Source organism: Gadus morhua, chromosome 23 (genome assembly GCF_902167405.1).
Source record: "Gadus morhua chromosome 23, gadMor3.0, whole genome shotgun sequence".
Classification (NCBI taxonomy): domain Eukaryota; kingdom Metazoa; phylum Chordata; class Actinopteri; order Gadiformes; family Gadidae; genus Gadus; species Gadus morhua.
The window spans coordinates 13213122-13240856 of NC_044070.1; the positions used below are offsets into that span (position 1 = coordinate 13213122).

The window sequence follows — 27735 nt, forward strand, 5'->3', positions numbered from 1 at the left end:
TCCACACGCACAACGCTGTGTGTGTGTGTGTGTGTGTGTGTACATACCGACATGGATCAATAGGTTTGAGCCTGAGTTTCTGTTTCCCTAGCAGACCCCGGCTAGGGCCCTGCCTAGCCATGTGCTACCTATTAGGGCTTGGCTGTTATTGCTACTCTCTTACACAGGCCCCCTCAGGGTGTTTGGAGGCTGAGGACGGGTCAGGGTAGTAGGGAGGTATGCAGGAAGGTGGGACACCCTCAGCCCCAATGCGTTTTCTTTTTACTTTCTATCTTGTAGTCTTTGAATTTCGAGCTGAAACAGGGGGGATCGACTTAGGATTTAAAAGACGTGCACATTTTGGGGAGCCCCGGTGGCTTACTGGGTAGAGCGCGTACCATATAGGCTCAGCCCTGAATGCAGCGAACCGGGTTTGAGTCCTGCCCGTGGTCATCTTTTGCTGCATGTCTTCGGCTCTATCTCCCATACCTCCCTCATTCCTCACCTGTCTCACTCTTTAATAAAGCATAAAAATGCAAAAAATAACAAAATGATAAAAATAAAAAAAGAAGTGCAAGCTGTGCTCCAAAGCGCTCCAAGGGGGTGAGTTTGATTGGCACACGGTACCGCCCACGTGCTCGTCACCAGCCGTATCGTGTGCCGTGAGTGACAGCGCCGCGGCAACAGGAGGCCTGCCACGCTGCTACGTCCCCCCCCCCCCCCCCCCCCCCCCCCCCGACCTCAGACGGAGACGCTTCCCCCAGCGGCCCGGTTCCTCGCCGGAGCCCGACACCGCAGCACGCGGCGGTCCCGCTCACCGAGTCTTAACGGAAAAGAAATCAAACGCTCGACACTGGATACTGTGCCACACACAGGAAGATGAAATAGATGGTGGTTTTTTCTCTCTCTCACCAACCCTCCTTCGCTTCCCTATGAAGAGGGCGACAGACAGACACTAAGAGAGAGGGAGAGAGAGAGACATACAGAGACGGAGATAGAGAGAAATGGTGGAAGCGCAATCGGCAGTTGTTCCTGTACTAATATTTGCACGGTAATATTTTATCCGAACTGGAGCTCAGACCGACTCTGCACTGCTTTCACTTAGTGGCTAGAACCAGAATTCTGTGCTTGGACAGGAGTGTGTGTGCGTGTGTGTGTGCGTGCGTGTGCATGTGGGCATGTGTGTGAGGGAGTGTTTGCGCTCGTCTGTGTGCGCTCGCGTGTGTGTGTTGAGAGACATGGGTTGTGTCATTACTGGCCTTTAAACACACCGAAATAAGTATTTTGTAGCCATGAACACTCCACGTGTAATAAATAAAACTGGGTTTATTGCACAAAGGCCCATAAACCTTGTGCATTTACACACTTTTATGACCGCCATGCTTCAGCATCCTATTTTTTACCAAGCAACCTCTTTGACAAACACTTTAAAGAACGGTTATTTACCTCTGCTACCACGATTAGGATCAGTGGTTCCTGCTGCCCGGCTCTTTGCAGCCAACGTATTGATGTTGATCTTATGGGACTGGGACCTTGCATCTGTTTTAACAGAAACCGCAGAGCTCAACCACCAAAATGTGACGGCTGATCAGACTCCAACCACCGGCTGATGCTGCATGACCTCAGAATAAAAAGGAGAGCAGGAGGAGGGGGGGGGGAAAGAATACATTGAATTATTATGAAAAAAAAAAAGATTGTTTTAGTTGGAGGGAAGAGAAAAAGAGGAGTAATTAACAGGATGAAAGAGGAGAGGAATGGAAAGTGTGTGTGTGTGTGTGTGTGTGTGTGTGTGTGTGTGTGTGTGTGTGTGTGTGTGTGTGTGTGTGTGTGTGTGTGTGTGTGTGTGTGTGTGTGTGTGTGTGTGTGTGTGTGCGCGCGCATACTCGTGCGTTGATGTGCTCTTTCTTTGCCCCTGCATGTATATGGCCATGCAAGCCTTAATGCGAACACAGGCCTGTGTGGTTGGTTGTCCTCAAATGTAGGAAAGCGTGTGTGTGTGAGCGTGTGTGTGTGTCAGTACCTAAGGGAGACAGCCACAATGTGTGGCTTGCGTCTCCTCCTAATCCTCCTCCTCTTCGTCCTCTCCTCCCTCCTTCTGGTCCCGGTTAGCAACATCTTGAACGTTGTACTTCAAGTGTGCTCCTGTGTCATAAAACACATCGTTCTCCTCCTCTCTCCTTGTCTAACCCCCCCCCCACACACACACACCCATCCACCCCCTTACCTCCATCCTTGTCCTCTCCCTGTCTGTCTGTCTCTCTCTCGCTCTCCATTAGTATTTATTTGTTGTAGTTTCTTCGGTTGTCCCCCCCCCCAAACACACACACACACACCTCTTACGGGTGGAAAAACGTGTGCTCTTCCAGCTGGGTCTCTGTGTGTGTCGGACACGGAGTCGTTAAATAGTTTGAAAGATGAACACTCTCAATGGCATCCTTCTTGTCTCCGTCTCGCTCTCCAGCTTTTCTCTTATGCGTGCTCGTGAACCTGTGAAATACCAGAGGCCGCCGAGAACTTGATTCTGACTTTGATTTAACAGAACACCGCGGAACATCGCCGCCTCGAAGAATAAATATAAAAGAACGGCTTCCAAGGAAAGCCCGAGGGTTCTGTGATCACCGGAGAGCGGAGGCCTTTAGACATCTGCAGACACACACACACACACACACACACACATACACACACACATACACACACACACACACACACACACACACACACACACACACACACACACACACACACACACACACACACACGTGAGCGATGGTGAGTGAAAAGTGCTTGATGTCTTTAATCAGAGAGATGAATGGGCCCCCGAGCATTGGCCCCTAATGACCCTCAACACATGCAGCTCATGGAGCAGCCTCCCAAACACGATGGCATCCATCACGGGCCGCTCGGAGCCGACACCCCGATCCATAACGCTCTTCCGTGCCAGGCCCTACCTTCCCTCCGCCCGGCTCACAGAGAGAGAATGACGGATCGAACCCGCAGCCGTCTAGTCGCATTAACCCTGGGCTTCTTAGGGCTTAAGTAACACGGAAATCAACGCTTTGGTTTGACCGATGCTCGTGTTAATCGCCTCTCTTTCCTCCACCCCAGGGCCTGCTGTCGGTCCACGACATGGTGGCACAGAAGAACTATGAGCCGGAGCTGCCGCCGCTGCCCGACGACATCGACGACGACGAGGACTCGGTGAAGATCATCCGGCTGGTGAAGAACAAGGAGCCGCTGGTGAGTCCGCTCTCCGGGCTCCTCTCTCTAACTACTATCATCTGTGGTCATGTGCTTTGTGGGTTTTAAAGGTCCCATGACATGCCACCAGGTGTGGTGTGATAAGCCGTTACAAAGCTGTTTTCAAAATCTGTCTCTTCCGACATCACTAGTGGGTGTGTCCACCTAGATGTGTGCTGGATAGATCAGTCTACCAGCCTACCAAGTGGACTATAGCAAACGTCGCTCATCTATCCGTCATACATCTAGTTGGACACGCCCACTTGTGATGTCAGAAGAGGCAGATAAAAAAAAGGCTTGTAACGGCTAATCACAGTCCATACACGTACGTACCGTGAAGGGCGTGAACCTCACATGTAGCGTCCGTGTACGAGCTGAGAAGCCCAGCTCCAAACAATCACTTCACATGCGTTTCCAAAGCCGGTTCCAAAGCCTGTGGGAATCGAACCCTCGACCTTGAAGTAGTAAACGCGGTGCAGGGAGCAGAGCCGACCGCAGCTTCCCTACCATTGAGCCGTGTGTATTTTCAGCTTGTCAGAGACTCGTGAAAAATGGTTTCCTAGCTCCAGGGTCAGTCGTCGCTGTTTTCCCATCATCGTGTTCTCAAAGCGACGTCTTCGTCTTTCGACCGACCCACCCAATCAGCTGTCCGCCCCAGGCCTGCCTCACGCCTGTCTGTCCGTCTGTCTTTCTGTCCGCCCGCCTGCATGTCTGACCTGACCTCAAGCGCAGTCCTTCATTGGGACGGCGTCTTCACAACTTGGTGGCTTCGTCCTGTGGTCCTTTCCCAGCGCTGCCCTCTGTGTGTGTGTGTGTGTGTGTGTGTGTGTGTGTGTGTGTGTGTGTGTGTGTGTGTGTGTGTGTGTGTGTGTGTGTGTGTGTGTGTGTGTGTGTGTGTGTGTGTGTGTGTGAACTGTGAACTCGCCCAACAAGCGTGTCCACACACACACCTCTATGATGCTGAGGTGCTGCTGAGGTCTTCATCACGTCACATGCCATTGTGTCTCCCAGGAGGGTGTGTTTTTTCATGTAATAATTCTGGTTTATCATGTCTCTTTTATAACATCTCTATTCTTAGAACCCAGACACATAATTTTTTTTTTCACTCTCCGGACTGACCTCTATACTATGACGCAATCCCAGTAACACAAATGGTCACTTGCACGCAGAAGTATTCTCTCACACACACACACACACACACACACACACACACACACACACACACACACACACACACACACACACACACCGCCTGTGATGGACTGTGGAGGACCTCTGCCTGTCATCACCGTACTCTTTCTTTTTCGCCAGTAGGTCCCACCCTCCTTTGATCTGGTCAGACCATGTCTCGGACTGTGCCTTTTTTTATTTTTTTCGGGTTGTCCTAAACCACCCTCTTGTTCCACTCCTCTGACCACAACCCTGGGGCAAACAAGGAACACACCTCATCCATATTTGGGTCTCTCTCGCTCTCGCTCTCTCGCTCTCTCGCTCTCTCGCTCTCTCTCTCTCTCTCTCCTGTTCTCTACACTTTGAGTAGAGTTTGGGCATAAAATAATTGTGGCACATATAAACACTGTATACTGATGTTGGATCCCACTCCTCTCCAAACGGGATGTGATTTACACCCAGTGCTGGTCACCCTAATCATGTGCTTGTGTTACTCCCTCTATAATACATGTCCATGTCCGTCTCCTGTTATTCCCGGGATTGGCCCAGGCGTCCAGCGGTCTCTGGGAGCTTGTTTACGCGCCGATTTTAGGAGTGTTGATTAGGTGCAGGCTATTTCGGAAGTGCTGGAGTGGCTTGGTTGAGTCGAAGAGTGTGAAGGTGTGGTTGTCATGTGGCTGTAAGCAGGGCCTTTTACTGGGGGCCAACATGGGGTCATTTGCCCTATTTCATTCTCTCTCTCTCTCTCTCTCTCTCTCTCTCTCTCTCTCTCTCTCTCTCTCTCTCTCTCTCTCATTCTTTTTTTTTTCGTATTTGTAGACACAGCTGAGATGCTTTTTTTTTTTTGGTGTATTCTGCTGCAACCTTTTTGTTTTCAGGCCAAATGTACTGTCGTTGTGCTGTGACAAATATTTGGTCTGCGGATTTCTGTTCGGCGGGTAACAACCATCACGTAACAGCCCTCTCTTTTGTATTCCCAAAGCTGTCAGCTTCGATTTATTATCCTACACGAGTAAGACTCAAACTAACTCAAAACAATTGACTAATTGTTTAAGCCTATGAAAATAGTTATTCTGCCAAACAAAACGTAAAAACCGCATAGACTAAAAGAAAAAAAGAAGAATTTGAAAGGGTAAATAACTTATACAGTGCTATGGGCTGCTAGAGTTTCAAAATACACATTATTTATAATAAGAAATACATTCAATATTTCCCTGGCTCAATTAAACAATATTGAACGTACCCAATTCATGCTTAATAGAGCACTCAGGTCGGCCAATGGGGAAGCTGATCTCTTGGCCGTTGCCGAGGCTTGACTTTTTTTGACCAATAGAATGTCGGTCAATTAGGCTGGCTCACCACTGCCTGAATTCCCCAGAGCGTGCCAAGTGTAGGGTACCTCGGCAGGGCTCCACCGTGCTTTTAAGTGTATTTTCAAAAACAAAACAATAAATACCAAAGGACCATTATGGCCACATGCCATCCGAAGAATGTGCCATCGGCTGGCTCGCTATAATGGTGCTGTGGTCGACAGGGTACAGAGTCACCCAAAGCACCTTAGGTGATTATAGGGGGCACCTCGAGTCCGGCCTCCCTGTGGTCTGGTCAGCCATGGAGCTCGGCTAAACCGCCAGGGGCGGGAGGACATGCCTACTTCCTGTCCCAGGGGAAGCCTTTTCGTCCAGGGCTCGCATGTTTAGAGGAAATGGATGATTTGCATTCCTGTGTTTTAAGCATGTAGTGGTCTACTCTGTTGTGGCAATAGGAATCGCGACATTTTCCAGAGCCGATCCAAAGTACATTGTGAATAGTGCTGAACGCAAGCCGTGGAGCAATGTTGCGTCCGTCTATAATGATCATTGGTATGTGTCTGGCTATCAAAGTGATAATTTAACCTCTATCACCGAGGAAATGGATACGGATACGCTTGTTTTGATTTGGGTTGATGTATGTGTAATGTATTGACTAAAGCTGAAACCTCAGCTGTCAAAAGTTACCCAAAGTCAAACATGCTTCACTGCGAGTGTACCCCCCCCCCCTATCAACCATACAAATCTCCTTTGAGTCAGTATGAGAGTTTGCCGTTTAGTGCCTTAACCTGTGGCCTACGGACGTGGCACCTGCCGTCAACTTTTGAGACCCTTCAGGCAAAAGTGGCCTTAAAAGAACACTCAGGACTGTTTCCACTTTGGAACACCGCCTCGAGGTCAGATGTTGAGTCACATCCGTTCCCGCTAACCGAGAAATTAAAAAGAAAAAAAAATCCTCTTGATTGTGTAGAGGCCTCATGCACCGCTGCTCTGAATAGATTTAGATGTGCCCTGTAACTCGCAGTTCCACGTAATCAGCCCGCAATCCTCAAACTTGACATCATAGTAAGAGGTCCGTTCACTATCGGGGCAAATTTCCTCGCCTCTTTCCTCGTCCCGGCCCTCCATATCCTTCTTTTGATTTCCCTCCTCCACAGGCAAATCTTCTCTCATCCTCTGTAGTATTCTTTTGTTGATCTGAATGTCATTGTCTGTTGATATCAAAAATGTTTTCCAGCGTGGTGGAGTTAGCACGCACAACCTTCTTTCCCGGTGACTCATCCATTAGGTAAATTGTGATTAGTCGAGTGGATGTATTCGGTAGCTCTGATTAATTGCGATCATTTTTCAGACCGTGACTTCATGCGGTGCTCTTTAGGGACACCGTAAAAACTCAATCTTCCAGGACAACCTCCCTCTTCCACCGCAGTGTTTTTTTCTTCTCCTCGTGCTCCCGTTCCCCCCGCACAGAAACCAAAAGGGCCTGATTTATTTGTTCAAACGTCGGGACGATGAAATAACTGGGTTCTTTGGGAAGCGGAATAAACATGTGGCTGTATTTTTGAAAAGCAAGGGCTCAGCTGTGTCTTATTTATTGAAAGAATATGTTTGGATAACGTTTATGGAGGTAAGCGGGGTGTATGTTTGTGCATGTGTGCATGCGCTGGGGGGTGGAGTTCACTTGCATCAGGAGAGATTTTTTTTGTTTTTCTTTATTTTATAGTTTTGGGTATTTCTTTTTGCCTGAGGTGATAAAAGGTCAGAAGTACAGGCTGAATAATAGGCCGGCTCTAGACAAAGAGCACAGAAGACGCCAGAATCGAATTGTGTAACACAATTCACCGTTCACAGCCCCTAAAAAAACTAAGCCACAAGCTGCAAGGACGAAATGGCTAGAGAGAAAAGAAAAAGGACCCAGATACTGACACACTCCGTAAATCCTCATCCTCGGTGCATCCCAGAAATATATATAAACCCCTCCGCTGGAATTCTCTGTAAAGTCTCATTTCCAACCCACTCCAGTGGCTGGGAGTGACCACTGGTATGATGTGAGAACATTAGAGGCAGACAGGCCCACTGTGTTCAGACTCTGTTCCCCTCGTCTAGATGCTCCCTTAAAAATCATGACGCAAATGCAAAGAGCAGACTGGAGATGCTGGCTCCAGAAGCACCCGCTGTTCGGCCGTTCTCTTTATGGGCCGCTCGCTGGAAGCGGGCCGGCTTCAACAGTCGTCCCGTTCAGGTCGACCCGTCGGCGCTGCTTCGCGTTCGGGACGCCGCCCCAGCGCCACTTCTCGAAATCTCAGTCTTTGCTTCAAACTCGCGTGCCAGTCTATCTCCCCTCGGTGCGTTCCGTTCCCTGTGTGTAACGAACCGCACATTTCCTGGACCGACAGGCAGGACTCTCCCGCTTATTTGCCCTCCTGTCGCTCTTCTCAAGGCCGAGAGACTATCACCACGGCTCATGTGTGAGAGACACCTGCGCACCTTGGCGCGGACGGAGGCCCGCTCGGTTACTACAGTGCCATCCAAGCTCAGAACCCGACACTCCATATATCGTCTCCTCCCTGCGTCTCGTCTGTCTGGGCAGTTAGGCTTCGTTAGTAGCAGGGGAAAAGAATGAAAAGACCCGGCCAGGAATGCGACGGGCTCAATGTCAATCCCCCTAACTCCCTTGCACTATCCCGGAGTTGGTCGGGTGCCCGCGAGGGGAGGATTGGTTTTCCCATTAGAACCGGTTGCCATCGAGTGCCAGTGTGTGGAAAAATGAAAGGGGGGGGGTTGGGCAGGGGGGCCATGCCATCGGACCCTGCTCTGCCAAGCCCACCGTCTCCTACTGCCACCGCTGGCAAGACCAGGCGATGCCATTCTGCCACTACTGGGCCCTAGGTCCTCGTCTCCCCACAGCCACAAGCTGCCAGCGAATCAGCTGGGCTTCTCATTTGGAGAAACCGCAAATTGCACTGGCTGGACATGAGTGTTCTAACACAGCACTTGCTCGGTGTACAAAATTCATATGACATGTCCAACATTTTCATTGCTGAAGTTGCCAAGAAGTTTTTTTTTTGCCCTCCTCTCTTCTGTTTAATGCAATTCAGCTGTGTGTGTGTGTGTGTGCAGGTTATTATTGACAGGGACATCAAACGCACCGCAAACGCGTCTCGAGTCAATGGTAATATTTTAATGTGTGTGTGTTTATCTGGTGGGTCGGGTCAGAAGAAAGGGCCGTCCCTCCAGCGGGGGCGGCTGGCAGGGCGGTGTGCTCACAGGGCGGGCCACACGCACCACGGGATGCACGGAGAAGTGCACAAAAGCAGCTGCTCTGATCTCATTTGTCTGGAAGGGCTCGACTTCGCCCGCCGCAGATAGCGCACGTCACAATCACTTTGCCTCGCGCCGTAATTTAAACGCAGTCCTCGTTCCGGAGCCGACATCGAGCGGGTATACACGTTAACACATGTGGCGGCTCACAATGAGCGTGTTTGTGATGTGCCCGGGAACAATGCGGGGATCTCTTGATCTCGACGGAGAAATAAAGGAAAGGTTTAGCCTCGGTGGACTTGGGAGGGATCGAAAACGACAGTTCGCTATCTTCTGTTTATAGTGTGCCGCGACAAACGCGAGGAGAAAGTAACGACACTGGCAGGGGATTAATGGACGCACTAATGAGATTACGCGAGACACCACACATGTTAGTGTTTTGCAGACGGAGTCATGTACTTTAAAAGCAATACATCTTTCGTTTGATGGATTAGGTCTGGGTTTCATTGGAAGCACCGGCACAGAAAGATTGAGCACCGCGTTCAAATACAAGGATTAAAGCTGTGAGTGCTGGTAGTGTTCCACTGCCTCACCGCTGTGCGTGGCTCTGTGTGTGTTTGTGAAAGCATGTTTTTAAGACGCGTGTGTACATAGTTTATGAATGTGTACACAAGTCCTCCGCGGAGTGTCTCTACGATGTGTGAATAAGTGCTGCATTACGAAGGGCACACACACACAGAGACAGACAGACAGACACACACACATCCCGGGCCTGCTGGAGCGTGAACATGTGTGGTGTAAAAACCTCAAAGCCTAACCTCATTGGGCTTCGCCGCATCTAATCTGATATACATCAAGGCCCTGTGGATGACATAAACACTTCCTCTCATCATGTGTAATCACAGACATTAAACACACCTTAACACTTCACTCCACTGCCCCCTTCCGAGAATCCCACTTCTCCGCCCGGAGCCTCCGTCCCCGCCACCTATACTCTCGGCTCGGCGTTCCCAGGGGTTGTTTGGCGGGGTAGGGGGGGGAATGAGAAGGGGCGGGTGGGAGCTGAATGCGGCCATTGTTTTCCCGCCTGCTCGCAGGGCTCTCCCCGACGAGCCCAGCGCTGCCACGGCGTCTCCACGGACTCCGGTGGAAATGAGAAGTGACATGTGAAAGTGCTGTTTTCATAGCCAGGACGAGGACCAGGGAAAGCACTAAACAATCCCAGGGCCAACACTGGAGCCTCGTGGCTCTTTCATATGACACAACTGTCTCTTTGTTTTTGTTTCGCACTCTGCCGGGCTCACGCGCACGGACCCATGTAGAGGCCCCGTGTACGTGTGTGATGCGGTGATGACTAACCCCTGCTTGGCGTCGTCCTGACACCCTGCAGTGAGGGTGGGCGATCCACCTCTTGTGTACTCACCCCCGGGGGGATGCAGACGCAACCAGACGTGTGGTTGTGGGAGAGAGACACACACACGTGCACGCCAGTGCACAGGCACTCTCAAAACACACACACACACACACACACACACACACACACACACACACACACACACACACACACACACACACACACACACACACACACACACACACACCATGTACATGAGAACCTGAAGACAGCAGTGTTTGAGCTGGGCTGTGGGCCGGAGTGTGTTTTCATAGCGAGTGTGTGAGTGCGTAATGACCAGTGCTAGCGTTGTGATTCATAGTATTTTGGGGTTGGAATTGGATGGGTTAGGGGTGCATATCTGGCCGTTTCCTCCCAGGACTTTCCCTTTCTGCAGCGTAATTATCATGATAATGACCTGCAATTTTCCTTTTCCTCAGTGTACTTGTTAATTAAGGTGAGGGGGGGTTGGTTGGAGAGTAGGGGGTCAACGCCGGGGTTAAGGTAATAGAAGGGGAAACCCAAGACTGGTTTCTTGGGGGCAGGAGGAAGGCTGGGCTGCGAAACAGGGGAATACTGCTGGCTTGTTTTTCTAATGAGTTAGCAAACGCAGGTGATTCAATGAAAACAGGTGGCGGGAACGTCAGGTCACACAGAGGGGACGAAAGCAACGGCCCCGAGTACTGTACAACCCGTTTAAAAGACTATATATACATATATATATATTACATTTTTACCCGTACCTCTGTTTTTTCTCTCTCTGCACCTCCTGGTTGGACGGGAATCCCAAGTTCCTTCTTATTCCAGACGGCACCGCCTTAAACTTTTATACAGGTGACTGTAACACTAAGTGGATTTTCCGATCATGACCGAACCGTTTTCAGACTATTGTATATTTTTTCGGTCCTCCCCCTTTGATGCTTTGAAAACGTTGCCGTTTGGCGGAGTCTTCGCCGATCGCTCATTAACGTAGTCTGCTTTATTTCGGTAACAATCGTAGGTGTTTACGGCGGCTCCCTGCCATCCGAGTGAGGTAAGACGCAGTGACACGCTGCCACACGCCAGATATGATTGTGGGGATAATTGTATTTTAATGCCCCACTGAGGCCTGTTCCAAGTCACACTTGTATCGCTCCCATGCACCACATCTGGTGGGGGAACGGCGTCCATGTGTTTCCACTACAGCGGTATTTACACCGCGTATGACACCGCAGTCAGCGCGGTGGTCAACGGGGGTTGAGGGCCGCTGTTGTGCTCATGCCGCTAAGTGACATCATGTCAAAACACGTCGACGGCATGGCCCCTGTCGCACTTAATTCGAGCCGTGAGGGAGAAATGTTTGTTGAATGCCACAGCGTTCGGGCCTCGGTCCACGGTAGGGTGTTTTGAAGGAGTGGTTCCGTGTGTGTGTGTGTGTCTGTGTGTTTTTATTAAATTAACCTCAGCACTTGTTTTTGCTGCCGAACTTTTCCGGGCGCCTGGGCCTTTATGCTTTTGCTGTAACTGCATCTGGACGGTTCGTTTTCCTACGGTCTCCAAAGTGGCGTTAGGCACACCCAGAAATCCCCACTCACCGCCATCCCCCAACACACGCACGCACGCATACACACACATACACACACACGCAAACACACTTATACACATGACACACACATACACACACGCAAACCCACAAATACACAAACACAATCGCAATCCAACCTTAACCACCCACTCCTAGACGACTAACGAGGAAGGCCAAAGGACAGCCAACCATCCGCTAAGGCAGTCAGACAGCCAGCCAGTCCAGGCAGTCATCCATCCACGGTGTCCCCCAGCCAGCTTGCAGCAAGATGTCTAATCATCCATTCGTCTATCCGTCCCATCGGCCAATAGGCGCTGTCAATTGCCTCATAGGAGATTAGCCTGTCAGGCGCACGGTAGGCTCCAGTCGCCACGGGACCTTTCCCAGAATTCCATCTGTCTGACTTGCAGTTATCTACTGGAGTTTCACGGTGCACGCTTCACACTGACGGCTCTCTGGAAGGCTTGGCTGCCGCTCCGCTCGGCTGCTCCTGAACGCACACCCCTCAACGCACAATCTCTGTCTCTGTCGCGCACTGCCACCGCACAAAGTGCGAGCCGTTTGGTCATCACGCACCACTCGGCCGCCAGGTCCCGCACGTGTGCTGAGTCTGACCCCCCCGGTTCCTCTCATCGCACACGGCGGAGAGATGGAGGGCCGGTTGCGTTCGGGACCCGAGCCCAACAATAACAACCAGGGGTATTTATACCTCAGGACCGGAGCGGCCCATGTGGAGCTAATCACGCCAGGGAGGACGAGCGCGGCTCGCCTTACGGATGAGTAATCGACCACGGCCTCAACCGCCCGCCCTGCTCCACCGAGATGACCCCCGTACCGTCCACGTCACTTGGTCCAGGCGCTCCTGTGCACTCCTGTGCACTCTTTTCCTTCGCTGCTCTGTTCTGCACTGCACAACATGGGCAGATAGTTTAGTCTGTCTGTTTTGTATGTGGTGGTCTTTTGAGTAATGTCAGTTTCCGTCCAGATCTGAGAATAGCCTGAAGGCATCCCAAATAACAAGCCCCTCTAAATGGTGTTTTCTTTTTTCCCCCTCCACCGAGGGTTTGTAGTGGGCTCCCTTATCCCACGAGAGCAGCCCCTTTAGCCACTTGATGGTTAAGTGGCGCCCGGTCTCTAATTACTAACGTAGCGTAGCGCATGCATCAGGCTTAGTGATTGTCCAGCATCAATCATCCAGCCTCTTGAGCACTTTCTCTAGGGCTGTCTGGCAGCGTCTGGCCTCTCTTCAGCTGGTGCCCTCAGCCCCATGTCTCGGTGAAAGACATACAACACAAGACGCACAACAAAATGGAGATTTAGGGCACAAGCTAAGGCTTTCGCCCAAGTCTGCTGATCCTTGTCAATGTTTCCTCTCACACTCATGACCTCTCCCTGTATACAACCTTGCAGTTTACGTAGCGCACACACACACACACACACACACACACACACACACACACACACACACACACACACACACACACACACACACACACACACACACACACACACACACACACACACACACACAAAACAGTTTTTGAGCTATTAAATGTCCAATAAACTACTGTCCCCGGACCGGGCACAGGGAGAGAAGGACATGATGTTTTATGAGTCGTTGCGTTATATTTGTCCGACCATGTGTTGTTGATCTGAACAGCTTTTCTGATCCGGGCTTGTCATCGCCTAATATTCGACACCTGCAGAAAATAAGGGTCTTAACGAGCCCTCTGCCTTTTCTCAGCTTGTTGGCGTACAACAGTACAAAAGTACCGCCTTGTTTTTCCTTCTTGTTCTCTCTCACTTTTTTTATTTTCCCTTCCCTCAAGCGCTCTTTCTCGCTCTCTCAGTCTGACTTATTTCCTCTGCAGCCCTTGCCCCGTTAACATTTCATTTTTGTCTCCACACACCCTCCGTCCGGAAAGCATGTGTTTGTGTGTTGGCTTTTTGGCCGATCTCTCGCTCTGCACTCTTATCAGGAAAGACCTCATTTGGCTACTGTGTCGTCTGCGAAGTTCAGACTGTTCCAACATCAGCATGTGCTCTCTCTCTCTCTCTCCCTTCAATATTTCTCTGTTGCTAGACCCTTGAGGTTGGTTGCCTTGGCTGTACTGGCTGGCTTGCTTGGCAGGCCAGCAGAAAAAAATCCATCAAATCAGAAGTTAGCACATAAATAAAATTGTCCAACAACTTTCAAAAACTTTTTTTGTAGTGTAATCGGCCATCGTTTAGCTGGTATCCTAGTAACCTTAAACTCCTTTGGTACTTAGTGTTCTTTAAATCCACATCAATCGGAAAAACACCTTTTTAATATTCATCCTATTCAGCCATTGTTTTTAGCACTGCTGCTTTTGGAGGCGCCTTTCGACTTAGACATTAAACATTTTTTTGTTATTTTAACACAGAAAATGTGTTATAAATGTTGTCAGAATTACTATCCTTCAAGAGCACATGTCTTCTCTTAAAAAAAGAAACATTTCCTAAAACACATTTTCATTCATTTATAGTTGTTTAGTTTTTAGCCCCAGAGTCTCCCATTGCAAAACCTTTTATTTATCTTTCAAATTGCCAACAGTCAGAAGCGAGCCCTACGCGTCATGACAGTGGGCTTTGTGTAGTGCCCTAAGACACTAGGCAGATGCCATTGATGGCCCCAGACTTGGAGCAGAGGGTGCCAGTGGTGTTTGCATGCAGACAGCTCTCTGTTGTCACAGTAATGAGCCAGAGCAAGGGGGGGCAAGGCTGGCTCTCTGCTGTTCAGTGTAAGCCGTCCTCTGCTGCCAGCGCGGGGGCGGGGGGGGGGGGGGCATTAAGACATTCATCATACCAGCTGGAGGGAGAGGAACGATGAAAACGGCTTAATTTGTTGTCTTTCCCAGTATGTCTCTTTCCCCTGTGGCTTTCTCCTTCGTTCTCTCCCATTCTCTTTCTCTGAATATCTCACTCTCTGACGCACACTCGCACACTGACCCTAACCCTAACTCTTGATCACACACACACACACACACACACACACACACACACACACACACACACACACACACACACACACACACACACACACACACACACACACACACACACACACACACACGTTCTGGGACCTACTGCATCAGTGACATGGGGTGCTGGTTAAAATCCCAGCCAGGGGGGCCACATGACCCTGACACCGGGGGTCCGTCAGCGGCCTACCCTCTCGGTGACCCCCTCCTCCGATTTACTCCCCGATGCAACCTCTAATTGCTCCAATTATTCCATTAAGACCCCCCCCCTCTCCCAACCCATCCATTAAGACTTATCTTACCCTTGGTGTCTCTTGCCGATTTCCTTCTTTCAACATGCCCCCCCCCCCATCCCCCCCCTTCCCCCCTGTCATTCAGACCTTGAGGAAGCCATTACTTCGTAGGAAAACCATTACAGAGCGACCAGGTCGACAAAAACAGCACTGGTGACACTCTAATGGTAGCGGTGGAATGGTAGAAAGCAGGGAGGGGGGGGGGGGAGACGTTATCGGTGGCAATGGAGAACGGAGGGGCTTGGGTGTGGCGATGCTTTCAGACTCCCTGAGCAAGAAGAGCTCCCTGAGGAAGATAGCCAAAACATACAGAAGGGAACGGTTATGATGCTAAAGCAAACATGAGGGCGCGAGTGCCGTCGGACAGCCTGTGATCCCTCATGATCCCGTCATCGTGTCGGGGGGCCGGTCGGAATGAAACACTGCTACCGAGCGTCGCGCCGCGAGAAGCCACGCCGGCGCCTTTCCTATGTTTTCTTTTCATTCTTCTCCTATTAAAGGCCATCCCTCTTTTTTGAGGAATCCTGAAACAATAACAGTCTCTGGTGGGATGATGTGAAACACAGGTAGGGAGGTGAGGAAATGGGGAGATGAGTACTCCTTGAGGAAGACAAACGGGGTGTCTGTCGGAGGAGTCTGCGCCACGGCCGGTCTGTCTGTGTCTCTGTCTCGGCCTCGTTCTCTGTCTTCTCGCTCGGGGAGAGAGAGAAGGTTGCAATTGGGCATCTTGGATGTACGTTCTGCCAACCTCTGCCAATTGATATACTGTCACACACACACGCACACGCACGCGCACGCGCACGTGCGCGCGCTGAATCCAAAGGTGTTGTGACAGGTTGGCGCTGGCTAGGTTTCATTCTTTTGATGTAGAGGAGGACGAGGAGGAGGGGGTGATGATAAAATAACAGTACCGATCCCGCCGCGGTTCCCACTGGTAAAGTCATCAGTGTTCAACACTGTCATTTGAAATGGGGAAGAGGAAACACTATCCCTTTCCCCGTGTGTCCATTTTGGCCGAGGCCCAGGCTCCATAAAGAAGAATATGGAAAACTCAAAGGGAATTGCGGGTCTATATTTATGTCTGTAGTGTACAGTGTCTGTTTGTTGTTGCGTGTATTTGTGTGTCTAGTCTCCTGCCTCCGCAGCCTGAGACCAGACTCTACACTTCCCCCGCCAAGGCCGGCTGCGATGGTTTACGTACCCATTGCGCCTCAATATATCTCCCTCCGACGCCGGATCACTCTCTAGGTTCTTAAGGCGCGCCTTGGCCTTCGGCGGCTAAATACGACCCTGTGGTGTTTTCATTTCACTCGTGTGTCTCCCGCACCGTAAAGCACATACTGCAGGGCTGAATATTTATCCCTCCTGTTTTGTTTCTGTCGTCCGGCAGGGAGCGACCATCAAGCGGGACGACGAGACGGGGGCCATCCTGGTGGCGAGGATCATGAGGGGCGGGGCAGCGGACCGCAGCGGTCGGACTGGATTTCTATTCATTCGTTATTCCGCTGTTCCTGTTTTTCACCGGCTTTATTCCCAAGTTTATACTCTCCAAGTAAATATTGTTGTGTGTGTCTGTGTCTTTGTCTGTTGGTGTGTTTCTGTGTCTCTATCCGTGTGTGTGTGTGTGTCTGTTTGTTTGTGGGTGTGTGTGTGTGTGTGTGTTTCTGTGTCCGTCTGTGTGTGTGTGTGTGTGTGTGTGTGTGTCTGTGTATCTGTGTGTGTGTGTGTGTGTGTGTGTGTGTGTGTGTGTTTGTCTGTATCTGTGTGTGTGTGTCTGTGTGTGTGTGTGTGTGTGCGCGCGTTACCTGACCAGGGCTGATTCACGTGGGCGATGAGCTGAAAGAAGTGAACGGGATCCCTGTGGACGACAAGAAGCCAGAGGAAATCATCCGTATTCTGGTACGTCCCATCCACTCTCCGTCCCTGCCTTTCCCCCTGTGAGTGTCTCAACGCTCGCTGGGTAAATCAGTGTTATTCCATTTTATGTGCTGTTGATTTTAGAACTCTGTGTGCACTTTTCTGTGCTGTGCGCACACCCAGAGTACTTCTATTTCATACGTAAACGTCCCGTTCCCGGGGCCCCGCCACGTGAGGGAGACGGGACCTAGTGTTTGTGATGGCAGGGCCCGGCGCTGACTTATCCAAAGCCCCCCTCCCCCTGTCCCTCCTGCTGCGCCTCCACTCCGAGAGCCAAACACACCGGGGCCCCTCTCTGTAAAGCTCCCCGGGCCCCCTCTCAACCACACGCGTCAGGCCGCGCGGCCCCTCTGGGGGGGCCCGCCGCTGTGTACTCGCTCCAAGCGGGCTCCGCCACAAGGCCTCAAATGGGCTCCAGCACGGGGCTGTGCAACCCTACCCCCGGGTGGGCTTAGCAGAGGGGAAGACGCTAGTGGGAGCAGGGGGGGTCTGGGGGCTTAGGAACAGTGGTCTTAGGAACACAAAAGTACTTGTGTTCGCCACCACACACAGACACGCACACACACACACATTTTGAAAACTGCTGGGCCAAGTTGTTTTATCCAACGTGCAATGTTGAAAAATTAAACAAAGCTGTGTGTGTGTGTGTGTGTATGTGTGTGTGTCTATGTTTGTGCATGTGTCGTGTGTGTGTGTGTGTGCACGTGTGTTTGTGAGTGTCTGGTTTGTGTGTGTGCACGTGTGTGTCTATGTTTCTGGGTGTGTGTGTGTGTGTGTTTGTTTGCGTGTGTGTGTGTCTATGTTTGTGTGTGTGTGTGTCTATGTTTGTGTGTGTGTGTGTCTGTTTGTGGGTGTGTCTATGTTTGTGCATTTGTGTGTGGGTGTGTGTGACTGTGTGCACGTGTGTGTCTATGTTTGTGTGTGGGTGTGTGTGTCTCCATCGACTCAGGCTCAGTCCCAGGGGGCCATCACCTTCAAGGTCATTCCTGCCGCCAAGGAGGACGTGCCCAGCAGGGAGCCCAAGGTGAGGCCAGACACACTAACAGCTCCCTCTAATGGGACTACCCATGCTCTCTACCCTTCACTCCACTCACGGGTTTGTGTGGAAATAATGGTTGTCACCTGCAATTGTGTTCAACCTTTTGGGACTACTTTTTGAGGCCAGATGCCTATGGGTGTGCATCTACACATCTTGCTTCAGGTTCATTGAAGTCGCGTGTTTTCTATGTGTCATTTACAGCGTCGAGTATACTGCTGACAGGGGGGGGTTCGGCCCCAGTAATCAGTCTGTTCCTTACACACCTCAACAGCATCCCTCCGTACACAAAATCCATTACAACATAATGATCTCGTGTCCCCCCCCCCCCCCATCCCCCCGCCAGTGAGAGACACATCCTGATGTGAAATTAGATCAGTGAATGACTTCAGTGAAAGCCTTTCCAACGAAGAGTCCTCTGACTCACTTGTAGCTGGCTGTTACATCGCCTCGTTCCAGGACGATACAAGACACACCCTCATTCCGAGAGAGAGAGAGAGAGAGAGAGAGAGAGAGAGAGAGAGAGAGAGAGAGAGAGAGAGAGAGAGAGAGAGAGAGAGAGAGAGAGAGAGAGAGAGAGAGAGAGAGAGAGAGAGAGAGAGAGAGAGAGAGAGAGAGAGAGAGAGAGAGAGACTACACTGGCTGGAGAGTGTCAGCAGGTCGTTAGCTGCTGATTGCGGTGACCTTTCCCTCCGCTAATCGCATTAGGCGACGGCGCAGCGCAGACTGTGTTCTCGTTGTTGTTCTCCGGCCCGACGGTGACGTGCACTGACACTTCACCTCGATGTAGACACACGCATAAGCACACACACACACACACGGGAAGAGTTACGTAATCATCACCCAAGCGTTGCATTTTCCTCTCTGCTCGAAAGACCTTACCCCCATCTCTCCCTTCTCTCTGTCTCTCGCCGTCTTTCTCTCTCTCTCTGTTAATTTATTTTTCGGTCTCGTGTCCATTTTTTTTTCTCTCACACGCTCTTGCTGTAACTCTGTCTCTTGTCCCTTTCTTTCACGCTCTCTGTATGTTTCTTTCTATCTCTGTGTCTGTGTTTCTCTCTCTCTCTCTCTCTCTCTCTCTCTCTCTTTCTCTCTTTCTCTCTTTCTCTCTTTCTCTCTCTCTCTCTCTCTCTCTCTCTCTCTCTCTCTCTCTCTCTCTCTCTCTCTCTCTCTCTCTTCCCTCCACCTTCTCTGCGTCCAGATGTTCGTGAGGGCCCTGTTTGACTACGACCCCCGGGAGGACAAGGCCATCCCTTGTAAGGAGGCGGGGCTGGCCTTCAAGAAGGGCTGCATCCTGCAGATCATGAGCCAGGACGACGCCACCTGGTGGCAGGCCCGCTACGAGGGGGACACCAACCCCCGGGCCGGCCTGGTGCCCTCCAAGCAGTTCCAGGAGAGGTGACCCACCAGCACACAGTCACTCTGCAGTCATACACCTGTTAGGGCTTGTACATACCTACATCACATACCTACATCAATGGACTTAAGGAAGGTTAATGGTAATAAAGATGTTTTGATCATGACGGGGAGACGTTGATCAAAACATTATCTTATTTATTGTGTTCGAAACTGCTCTCAGCGTTCCTCATGCGACATATGGCAAAACATCATTTTGTTGAGCCTAGGTTACGATATATTTACGTTAATTCAGGATTTTGCACTACTACAACTCTCTCTGGTCATCACAAGATGGCCATAAAGAAATACAATGATGCATTCTGATGTACAAGCCCTGTAGCCCACACTCTCAACTCACTAGCCCCTTTTCCATTACTGCAGCCATTAACCATCATTATGAATGTATTGATTTTCAAATTATCTTATTTCTTCACGTCTTTCCTCCTTCTTTCTTGATTTCCACATCATCAGAATGCTGGAAAAGACCTGAATGTGTCCACATACATGTGTTAAGAACGATGTGAATGTCCCTAATTCACTCTCTCTCTCACTCTCTCTACCCCCTTTTTAACACTCCAAATATATGCATCGCACCCGCCAAAGTACCCAGGGTTCCCGGGCTTGTCTGGCCCAGGTGTGAGTCATGCCCGACCCTGGTGGCTCTGGTACCGCTCCAGGCTGGACAAGGGGGGAGAGCGCACGGAAAAATCGCACAGTGGTGATGTGCCAAGACGGAGGGCCCGCGTTTATTGATGTGTGACTCAGCACTGGGGGAGATTGTGTGGGGGGGCAAGGGCACGCCATCCAGGCACAATCCATCTAAGGAGAGCAATGTGCTCGTCTCTCCATCTCTCCGTCTGGTTCTCCTTTCCCTCCCCTTCGCCTTTCCTCACACACTGCCGTCATCCGTAATATGCGCGTATTTGTCATGTCTTTTTTTTTTTTCTTCTTTCTCTCTTCAAGCAAGGGAGACTGCAAATAGTGTACGACGTTGAAGAACGTATTTCGCCCCCCATCGCAGCCCAAAGTGTTTATTATTCCCTCTGCGGTCGTGAAAGCTGATGGCTTTAATGTCGCTCACCACTCACCACCCTTCTCTCTCTCTCTCTCTCTCTCTCTCTCTCTCTCTCTCTCTCTCTCTCTCTCTCTCTCTCTCTCTCTCTCTCTCTCTCTCTCTCTCTCTCTCTCTCTCTCTCTCCCTCTTCTCTCTTCTCTCTCTCTCTCTCTCCGTTTCCAGGAGATTTGCATTGCAACGGCCAGCCACACCAGTGCCGCCGCAAAAGACCCCAACTCGACGAATGTGTAAGCATATGTGTGTGTGTGTGTGTGTTTTTGTGCGTGCATTTACCTGTATGTGTGTTTGTACGCATACCATTATACCGTAAATGTGAATGGTGTGCACGAGAGTGCGGGGAAGGAGACTGAGGGAAATATACACAGAACACTTTGAGTGCAATAAATCATTTTTAATACATTGATATAAAGGTAGAATTGTGGAAAAATTTGTATCTAGGTGGGAGATTCGGGGAGGATTGAGAAGTCGGCTGTCCAAAGCAAGTGTTTGTTTTCCTTTACAGTAGGCTGGTACAATCATTTCAACTTGGAGAACTTTTCTCACCAGTTTGTAATTGTTTTCTTCTGTCTGTGTATTTGTCACCCTTCTATCCTCCCCTAAGGTCACGTGTGTTTGAGGGGGGGAGAGCGAGGGAGTGATGGAGAGATAAAGGGAGAGAGAGGGAGCACAATGAGGTGGTCCTGCTATCAACGGATTAATGACCATCTGACACCTCTCTCTCTCTCTCTCTCTCTCTCTCTCTCTACTCCTCCTAGCCTACACACACTCTCACAAACACACACACTCTGGCCGCGTCGCGCTCCTGTGGGCTACATTAATATGTTTTATTGTGTGTGAACACAAGGAGGTCACGTAGCCCCCCATGGGGCCAGCGTGGGCTGTGCTGGGAAAACACATATGTTGCGTTTCAGCACAGGAGCACAGTTCCCGAGCTGACCTCACGGAGTGTTAGGACGGAGACGCCGAATACACTTTTTGGAATACTTTTATTTCGTTTTCTTGCATTCACATTTTTAATCGAGGTCGTTCAAAGTCAATTGTTCTAATTCACTTTGTTAGGCTGGTCCACACAAGCCGGTGTAGATTAGTAGCATCCGTTTACAACCTCTCCTGTGTCACAGACAAAGGATCATCGTCCTATCATCGTAACATCCTCGTCTTGAGTTTTTAGTAGAGAAACACATTGAACATCTCAGACGTCAAGAACGTATCAGGGAGTGATACTTAATCCTGTACTCCTTTACAGCCCCTGTCAACACAACACCCCCAGCCCCAAACACACACACACACTTTTACACACACTTTCACACACACTTCTACACTCTTCCCAACAGCGAAGGTTTCCCCCTCTGCCCTTTCATTGACTCTTTGCGAGATATCATGCTACCCCCTGCTATGTGAACCCACTCTCGCTTTACTCTCCCTGTCAATCACACCGGCTGGCACACGAACTGTTGCGCCTCAAAGACAGCGGTGGGCCTCAAAGACTTTATAGATCTCTTTCAGGCCCGACTGGAGCAGATGTGACAGCTTTTGTTCTAGATTCCTACGATGGACCCTGAACACGTGTGAATGTGTGTTTGGCGAAGACCTGCTCTGGTCCAGCCCATTGAATCTCTATACCCCGGTGAATTCATTTTCAGCGAAAAGACTCCGTTCGGCCTACTTTAAGTTGAGTTTAACAAGTTTAAACAATTTGAGCAAAGAAAAGTTTTGCTTTCATTCTCCTTCAGCACGGCATCAGAGCCTTCATTTAAATTCTCTCTCCCTCTCTCTCTTTCTTTCCCTCTTTCACAAATACACACACACTCACACGCACAACTCGGCTCAACTGACCCCACCATGAAACTACTGCTGCTGCCCCAGACTCCTCCAGCCCTGGAGGAAATAATGGATACTGTCATTTCCTAGTTGTGTTCGACCGCATAGTGGCATGCATGGGAAAGGACGGGCCAGAAATAGCCCTCTGCGGCACCAAAAAGCTCAAATGTTGTGGGGGTAGACAGTGCCTCACTGTTTCCTTCCCTGCCTCTCCTCTAATGGCCCAGTTCCTCTGGTGAGTTATGGGCCCTGCAGGGGCCCCGCCGCCGCACCGAGGGCAGGTGTAAGATGTAGCGGGGGACGCCGCTCCGCCCGGTGCCGCGCTGATGTCACGCCGCGCGCCGTAAATATGGGCCTGCGTGAACACGTGTGTGTGTGTGTGTGTGTGTGTGTGTGTGTGTGTGTGTGTGTGTGTGTGTGTGTGTGTGTGTGTGTGTGTGTGTGTGTGTGTGTGTGTGTGTGTGTGTGTGTGTGTGTGGCGCTGGGATGCAGGAACTCCCCTGACACCGATCCCCAGAGAGCGGGAATGAATGACTTACTGGTCAAATGATAACAGTCCATTTTTTTGGTTCAAGCCAAGCTGCACACACACACACACACACACACACACACACACACACACACACACACACACACACATTTACCTGATATTCCCAGTGTAGAGGAGAACAACTTGCAAAAAAGGAGGAAAAGTTGGACCGATGTTGGTTATAAGCGATGAGCGCGGGGAATAGAAGTGATGGAGAGGAGAGGCGGTTTACAACGAGAACAGTGGAGAGCAGCAGGCCTGTTTGAAGGACTAGCCAGGGGAGAGAGGCAGGGAGGGAGGGAGGGAGGGAGGAAAAAGGAGGGAGAGAGGTAAGTGGAGATGGAGGTAGAAACATTGGAAGGCTCACATTCAGTAGCAAATGCAACCCCGCTGCGCGCTGGTGGCAGGGCCAGGAAGGGGGGGGACGGAGAGAGGGAGAGAGAGGGAGACAGAGAGAGGGAGAGGGAACGATAGTGAGAGGGGGACAGAGAGAGACAGAGATGGACAGAGAATAATAGAAAGACGGAGAGAGAGACAGGGAGACAGAGAGAGGGACACAGAGTGAGCGAAAGTGAGAGGGAGACAAAGAGAGAGAGATGGAGACCAGGATCAGCCACACTCAGCATGTCGTGCTCCGGGCCCAGAGGTCATAAAGCATGACCTAATTGTGAGTTGTGGGGTCCCCTCTCTCCGTCTCCCCCGCTTGGAGCACTGTTCACTGGAACGAGGTCGACCCCGGAGAGGGTCTGCCTCACTGCGTCTGCTTATTCCTAACCTTTATCGAGACATAAATAATCAGTTTCCTTCCCTCTCCCCCTCTCTCTCTCACTCCCTCGATTAAATCCTCGATGGATCCACGCTTAACAAAATACTAGGAGCAGCATCAGTCACACATCCTATCATTTTGACAATCGTCTCGCGCTGGACTTTTTTTCCCCCCTCTTTATCAACCTATGAAACAAGCCTTTCTGCCTGCTGGCCTCCTCCAATCAACCTCCTCCAATCAAGTGTGGTCTTCCAGCTCCCCCCCCCCCACGCCTTGTTTACATGAACATCCCACCCGTCTCCCTGGGCCGTCTAGCACAGCGTCTCGGTGTGACAGACTGACGGACTCTTCTTCAAAATATTCCCTCTCATTTCCCCAGCTCACATTTAGCTCTGTCTGTCTACACATCTCCTGATGTCTCTCTCCCCTCTCCATAGGGTGACCTTCTCCCTACCTTCTCTCTACCTTCTCTCTCTCTCCCTCCGCAAGGTTTCTTTCTCTTTCCGCTTCTCTTTCCCTTCTCCCTGTCCCGCTGTCCTTCTCTGGCGGAGAGCTGAACGTCTTCCAGGCGGCACCCTCTGATTGGTCTTAAGTGGCCCTGAACTCGGGCCCCCGTGCTCAATCCTTCTGTCCATTTCATTTCTCAGAGTTAAACGCTCGCAGACACGGAATGAGCTGATTTAGGAGGGCAGCCGTGTTCGGAGGGAAACATTACACTGGAGTCTCGGGGAAGCAAGGCCCCAGATGGCACCTCGGGGACAGATAAACATATTAATACACCGCGTTTTCATTTCGGTGTACAAACTTTACAATATGAAGTCCTGTTTTAAACAGGGGCGGGGATTCTAATGGGGAGCCCTGCTGGTCATCCATTATCCCTTTGTCTAGACGGGGGCCCTAACGAGCGTCCCCATTGAAGTCCCCAGGATGTATATAGAAGGATCTAATTCCCCTTTGAAATGAAGCAGTACAGATGGGGTGCAAAGCGCTTCTCGTAAGGAGAGTGTTTGTGTGCTGGCGCGCTGCGGGGGTCTGACGTCAGCCCCGTGATCCATCGACTCGTTCACAGGGTGTTGACTGGGAGGTGGACGGCTGGGTTCGTTCCCCCTGCCATTAAGGAAAACAGATGAGGTGTACGCTTCACACCCTAAGGCTTGGAGAACTGCAGGCGCCGCGGCCCGCAGTGTCTCCGGTCCGGGTGGAAACATGGCGGCTACAGCCGACGCTCAACGCTCGTTTACACACAAGCACACCTCGACCGAATGTCTTCAATCTCTCTCCCGTGCCTCTCTTTCCCACTCATCTCCTAACAGACGATCACTCTCTCTGTGATGTAGCACAGGGCTCTCGGTCGACACTTTGGCTAAGACCAAATACTGTAAGCTCCATTGACAAATTACCTCTTGGTCATCCAAATATGCCGATACTAACCAGCAGGTTTTTATATATACGTGTTTCCCCCCCCCCCTTCTATGAGGGAAAAGCAAACGAGGCCCTAGCCTTTTCTACAGTTTCAATGTTCCTGCACACCCTACCCCTTTACATTCTGAAGAGCGTTATCACATGATGTTTCATTCGACGGGGAATGTTGTCGAACCACGTTACAAGACCATTACGCTACTTTTTGTGTATGCAGATAAACGCCAGATGAAAGCCTTCCCCATAGTGTGTAAGGGCAGCGATTTAAGAAAGGCCGCAGATACCTCTATATCCATGCCCATCTACTGTCCCCGGCCCTCATTCCCCTCGATGTTTCCACTTTGGAGTCTTTATCTCCCCGCATTCCCCCTTCTCTCTCTTTGTAGCGCTGGTTCACCCGCCTCCCGCCATTGTACTTCAAGTCCTGAGCTCGGGGATCTGGCATTACTTAAACCGTCACATTACAATGGGAAAGGGGCAGCGGCAGAAGGAATAACACTGTGAAAACAAGCTCGAGACCAGAGACAAAATGACATGATAAACGCACCAGATACACATTTTTCACCCCACTTAAGGGGAAAAGAGTAGAGGCTTCAGAAGCAGACCCTTTCACTTCTCGCCTTTTAAACTGCCCTCTTAAGCGAAAATGAATTAAATGCAAAAGAAAAAATATATATTTTTTGCTGTGATATTTCACAACTGCTGTTATGACTGGCCATTATCTGGAGCTGCCATGCGACATGTCAGCGGGCTGGGATTCGTCTTGGGGGAAAAAAGAGCGTAAAGGCTGGCGAGCCAAACCCTGTGGCCCTGCCGGAGAGGATAAGATGGTTGTGTTTTGTTGTGTTTTGATTCAATTATCTTTGGCAGACTTGGAAGACATGAAGCAAAGGAAGCACCTTTAAGTGTCTCCAACTGTTCACTGTGCCTCACGTCAAGTGTGTTTACACACACGCACACACACACACACACACACACACACACACACACACACACACACACACACACACACACACACACACACACACACACACACACACACACACACACAAATACATACGCTTTCAGCTGCCACCCCACTGGAATCACTTAGAGCTGAATGTATTCAGGTTGTGTGTTTACATTACGCAGTATAATAATTACACACACAGTTCAAATGTGTATTAAATCATGTATTTATTGTGGGCTGTTTTTGTTTGTTTTACTGATTTGTTTTTTGTTTGAGTGTCCATATTATACATAACGGTTATGTCAGTATGTTTATTAATCTTCATAATAGTCCCAGAGCCCTGTGCTAATATGTGGATGGTTCGATGGAGCTGGATCTCAACTTTTCTCCTCTCTCTGTTAAATTGGCTGCAGATGTACCTAAAGCATGCAACACAGACTGTGTGTCACTGGGTAACAATGCGTACTTGCTCATCCCTTGCCAAATGGACATTGATTTCCTTGTAGTGAGTGACAAAGTAGTGACATTAACAATCAGACCGCAACGAGCACCAGTAGAAGGCTAGTAGTGTAGTGTGTAAAATGGAAACAGTATGGTCATCATCTGTTTTGATTTAGTACGCAGGCCCTTACCTCTGTCGTCCAATATTGTCAACTGCGTGGTTCGACATAGCCAAGTATGATCTGTGATATTGTCAAGGTATTAACTTTTTTGTGTTTTTCTTTGTTCCTTTGCCTTTCAAAGCTGATGTGGCAGTTGAGTTTGGTAGGTTTTTTTCTCTTATTCCATCATCTTCCAATGTACCCTCTTTAAACCCATCATTTTCGTTTCTAACTTGGATTAATGTTCATATTTTTGCTGCGACTGCATTCACAGCTGAGGACGCTGAAGGTATTATATGTCTGTCTTTGTATTCGTATTTGCTCGCAGCGTTGCTGATAGATCACTGGCTAACAACTTCAAACTTAGTTTTCTTTAGTTTTAGTTTAGTTTAGTTTTACAACTGGTATCGGTATACACTTCCTTATTCCCTCTCTCTATCCTCTGTTACTTTTACCACAAGCATAAGTCTGGTCTGACTTTCCACAACATAGTCAATAGAATTAGAGTTGGTCACTCCCACACTAAAACTTGAGAACCATCAAATGTTAGCTTGCTGTGGTTCCTATTGCCATAGCATTTCACCGGCTCCCTTATTATCTTCATACGGTCTTCTATTCATCCAGCATGTGATAGAGATCGATCTGGCTCCTTTAGTTTGCCTAACCTCGATTCAACCGTTACTAACGCACACCTCAAAGTGTAAACACATGCAGGGAGGGCGCCATCTTGGGTACCAAACATACACCTTTTAAAAAAGCTGTGGTAGCAAGAAAGGATCATTTCCACCCAATGATGCTTGAGCAACCCAGCCATTATATTTCCGTAAAGTATGCAGTGGCATGTTTAACATGTTAAAGCGGATTTATTATAGTTTTATTATCTGTTCGATTATATACCCAGCTGACTCTTTCTCCTCAAGATGTCACAGTTTCAGTTTAACGTCCCTGCCAACTCCTAGATATCTAAAAATATCAATCTACAAAATAGTGCTCTTTGCAAGCCTTTAAACTTCT

The 27735-nt window shown here is 49.9% G+C and overlaps 1 protein-coding gene across 2 annotated transcripts in view; it reads left to right on the forward strand.

Annotated features, from left to right (window-relative positions):
• Positions 1-27735, forward strand: part of mpp7a (MAGUK p55 scaffold protein 7a) — a 119782-nt gene that overhangs the window by 61893 nt on the left and 30154 nt on the right. For both annotated transcript variants that reach the window (XM_030349710.1, XM_030349711.1), the window contains 6 exons: positions 3085-3216; positions 16600-16681; positions 17023-17108; positions 18076-18150; positions 19364-19560; positions 20798-20862. In XM_030349710.1, coding sequence (XP_030205570.1) covers positions 3085-3216; positions 16600-16681; positions 17023-17108; positions 18076-18150; positions 19364-19560; positions 20798-20862 — 637 coding nt within the window. The remainder of the gene's footprint in view (positions 1-3084; positions 3217-16599; positions 16682-17022; positions 17109-18075; positions 18151-19363; positions 19561-20797; positions 20863-27735) is intronic.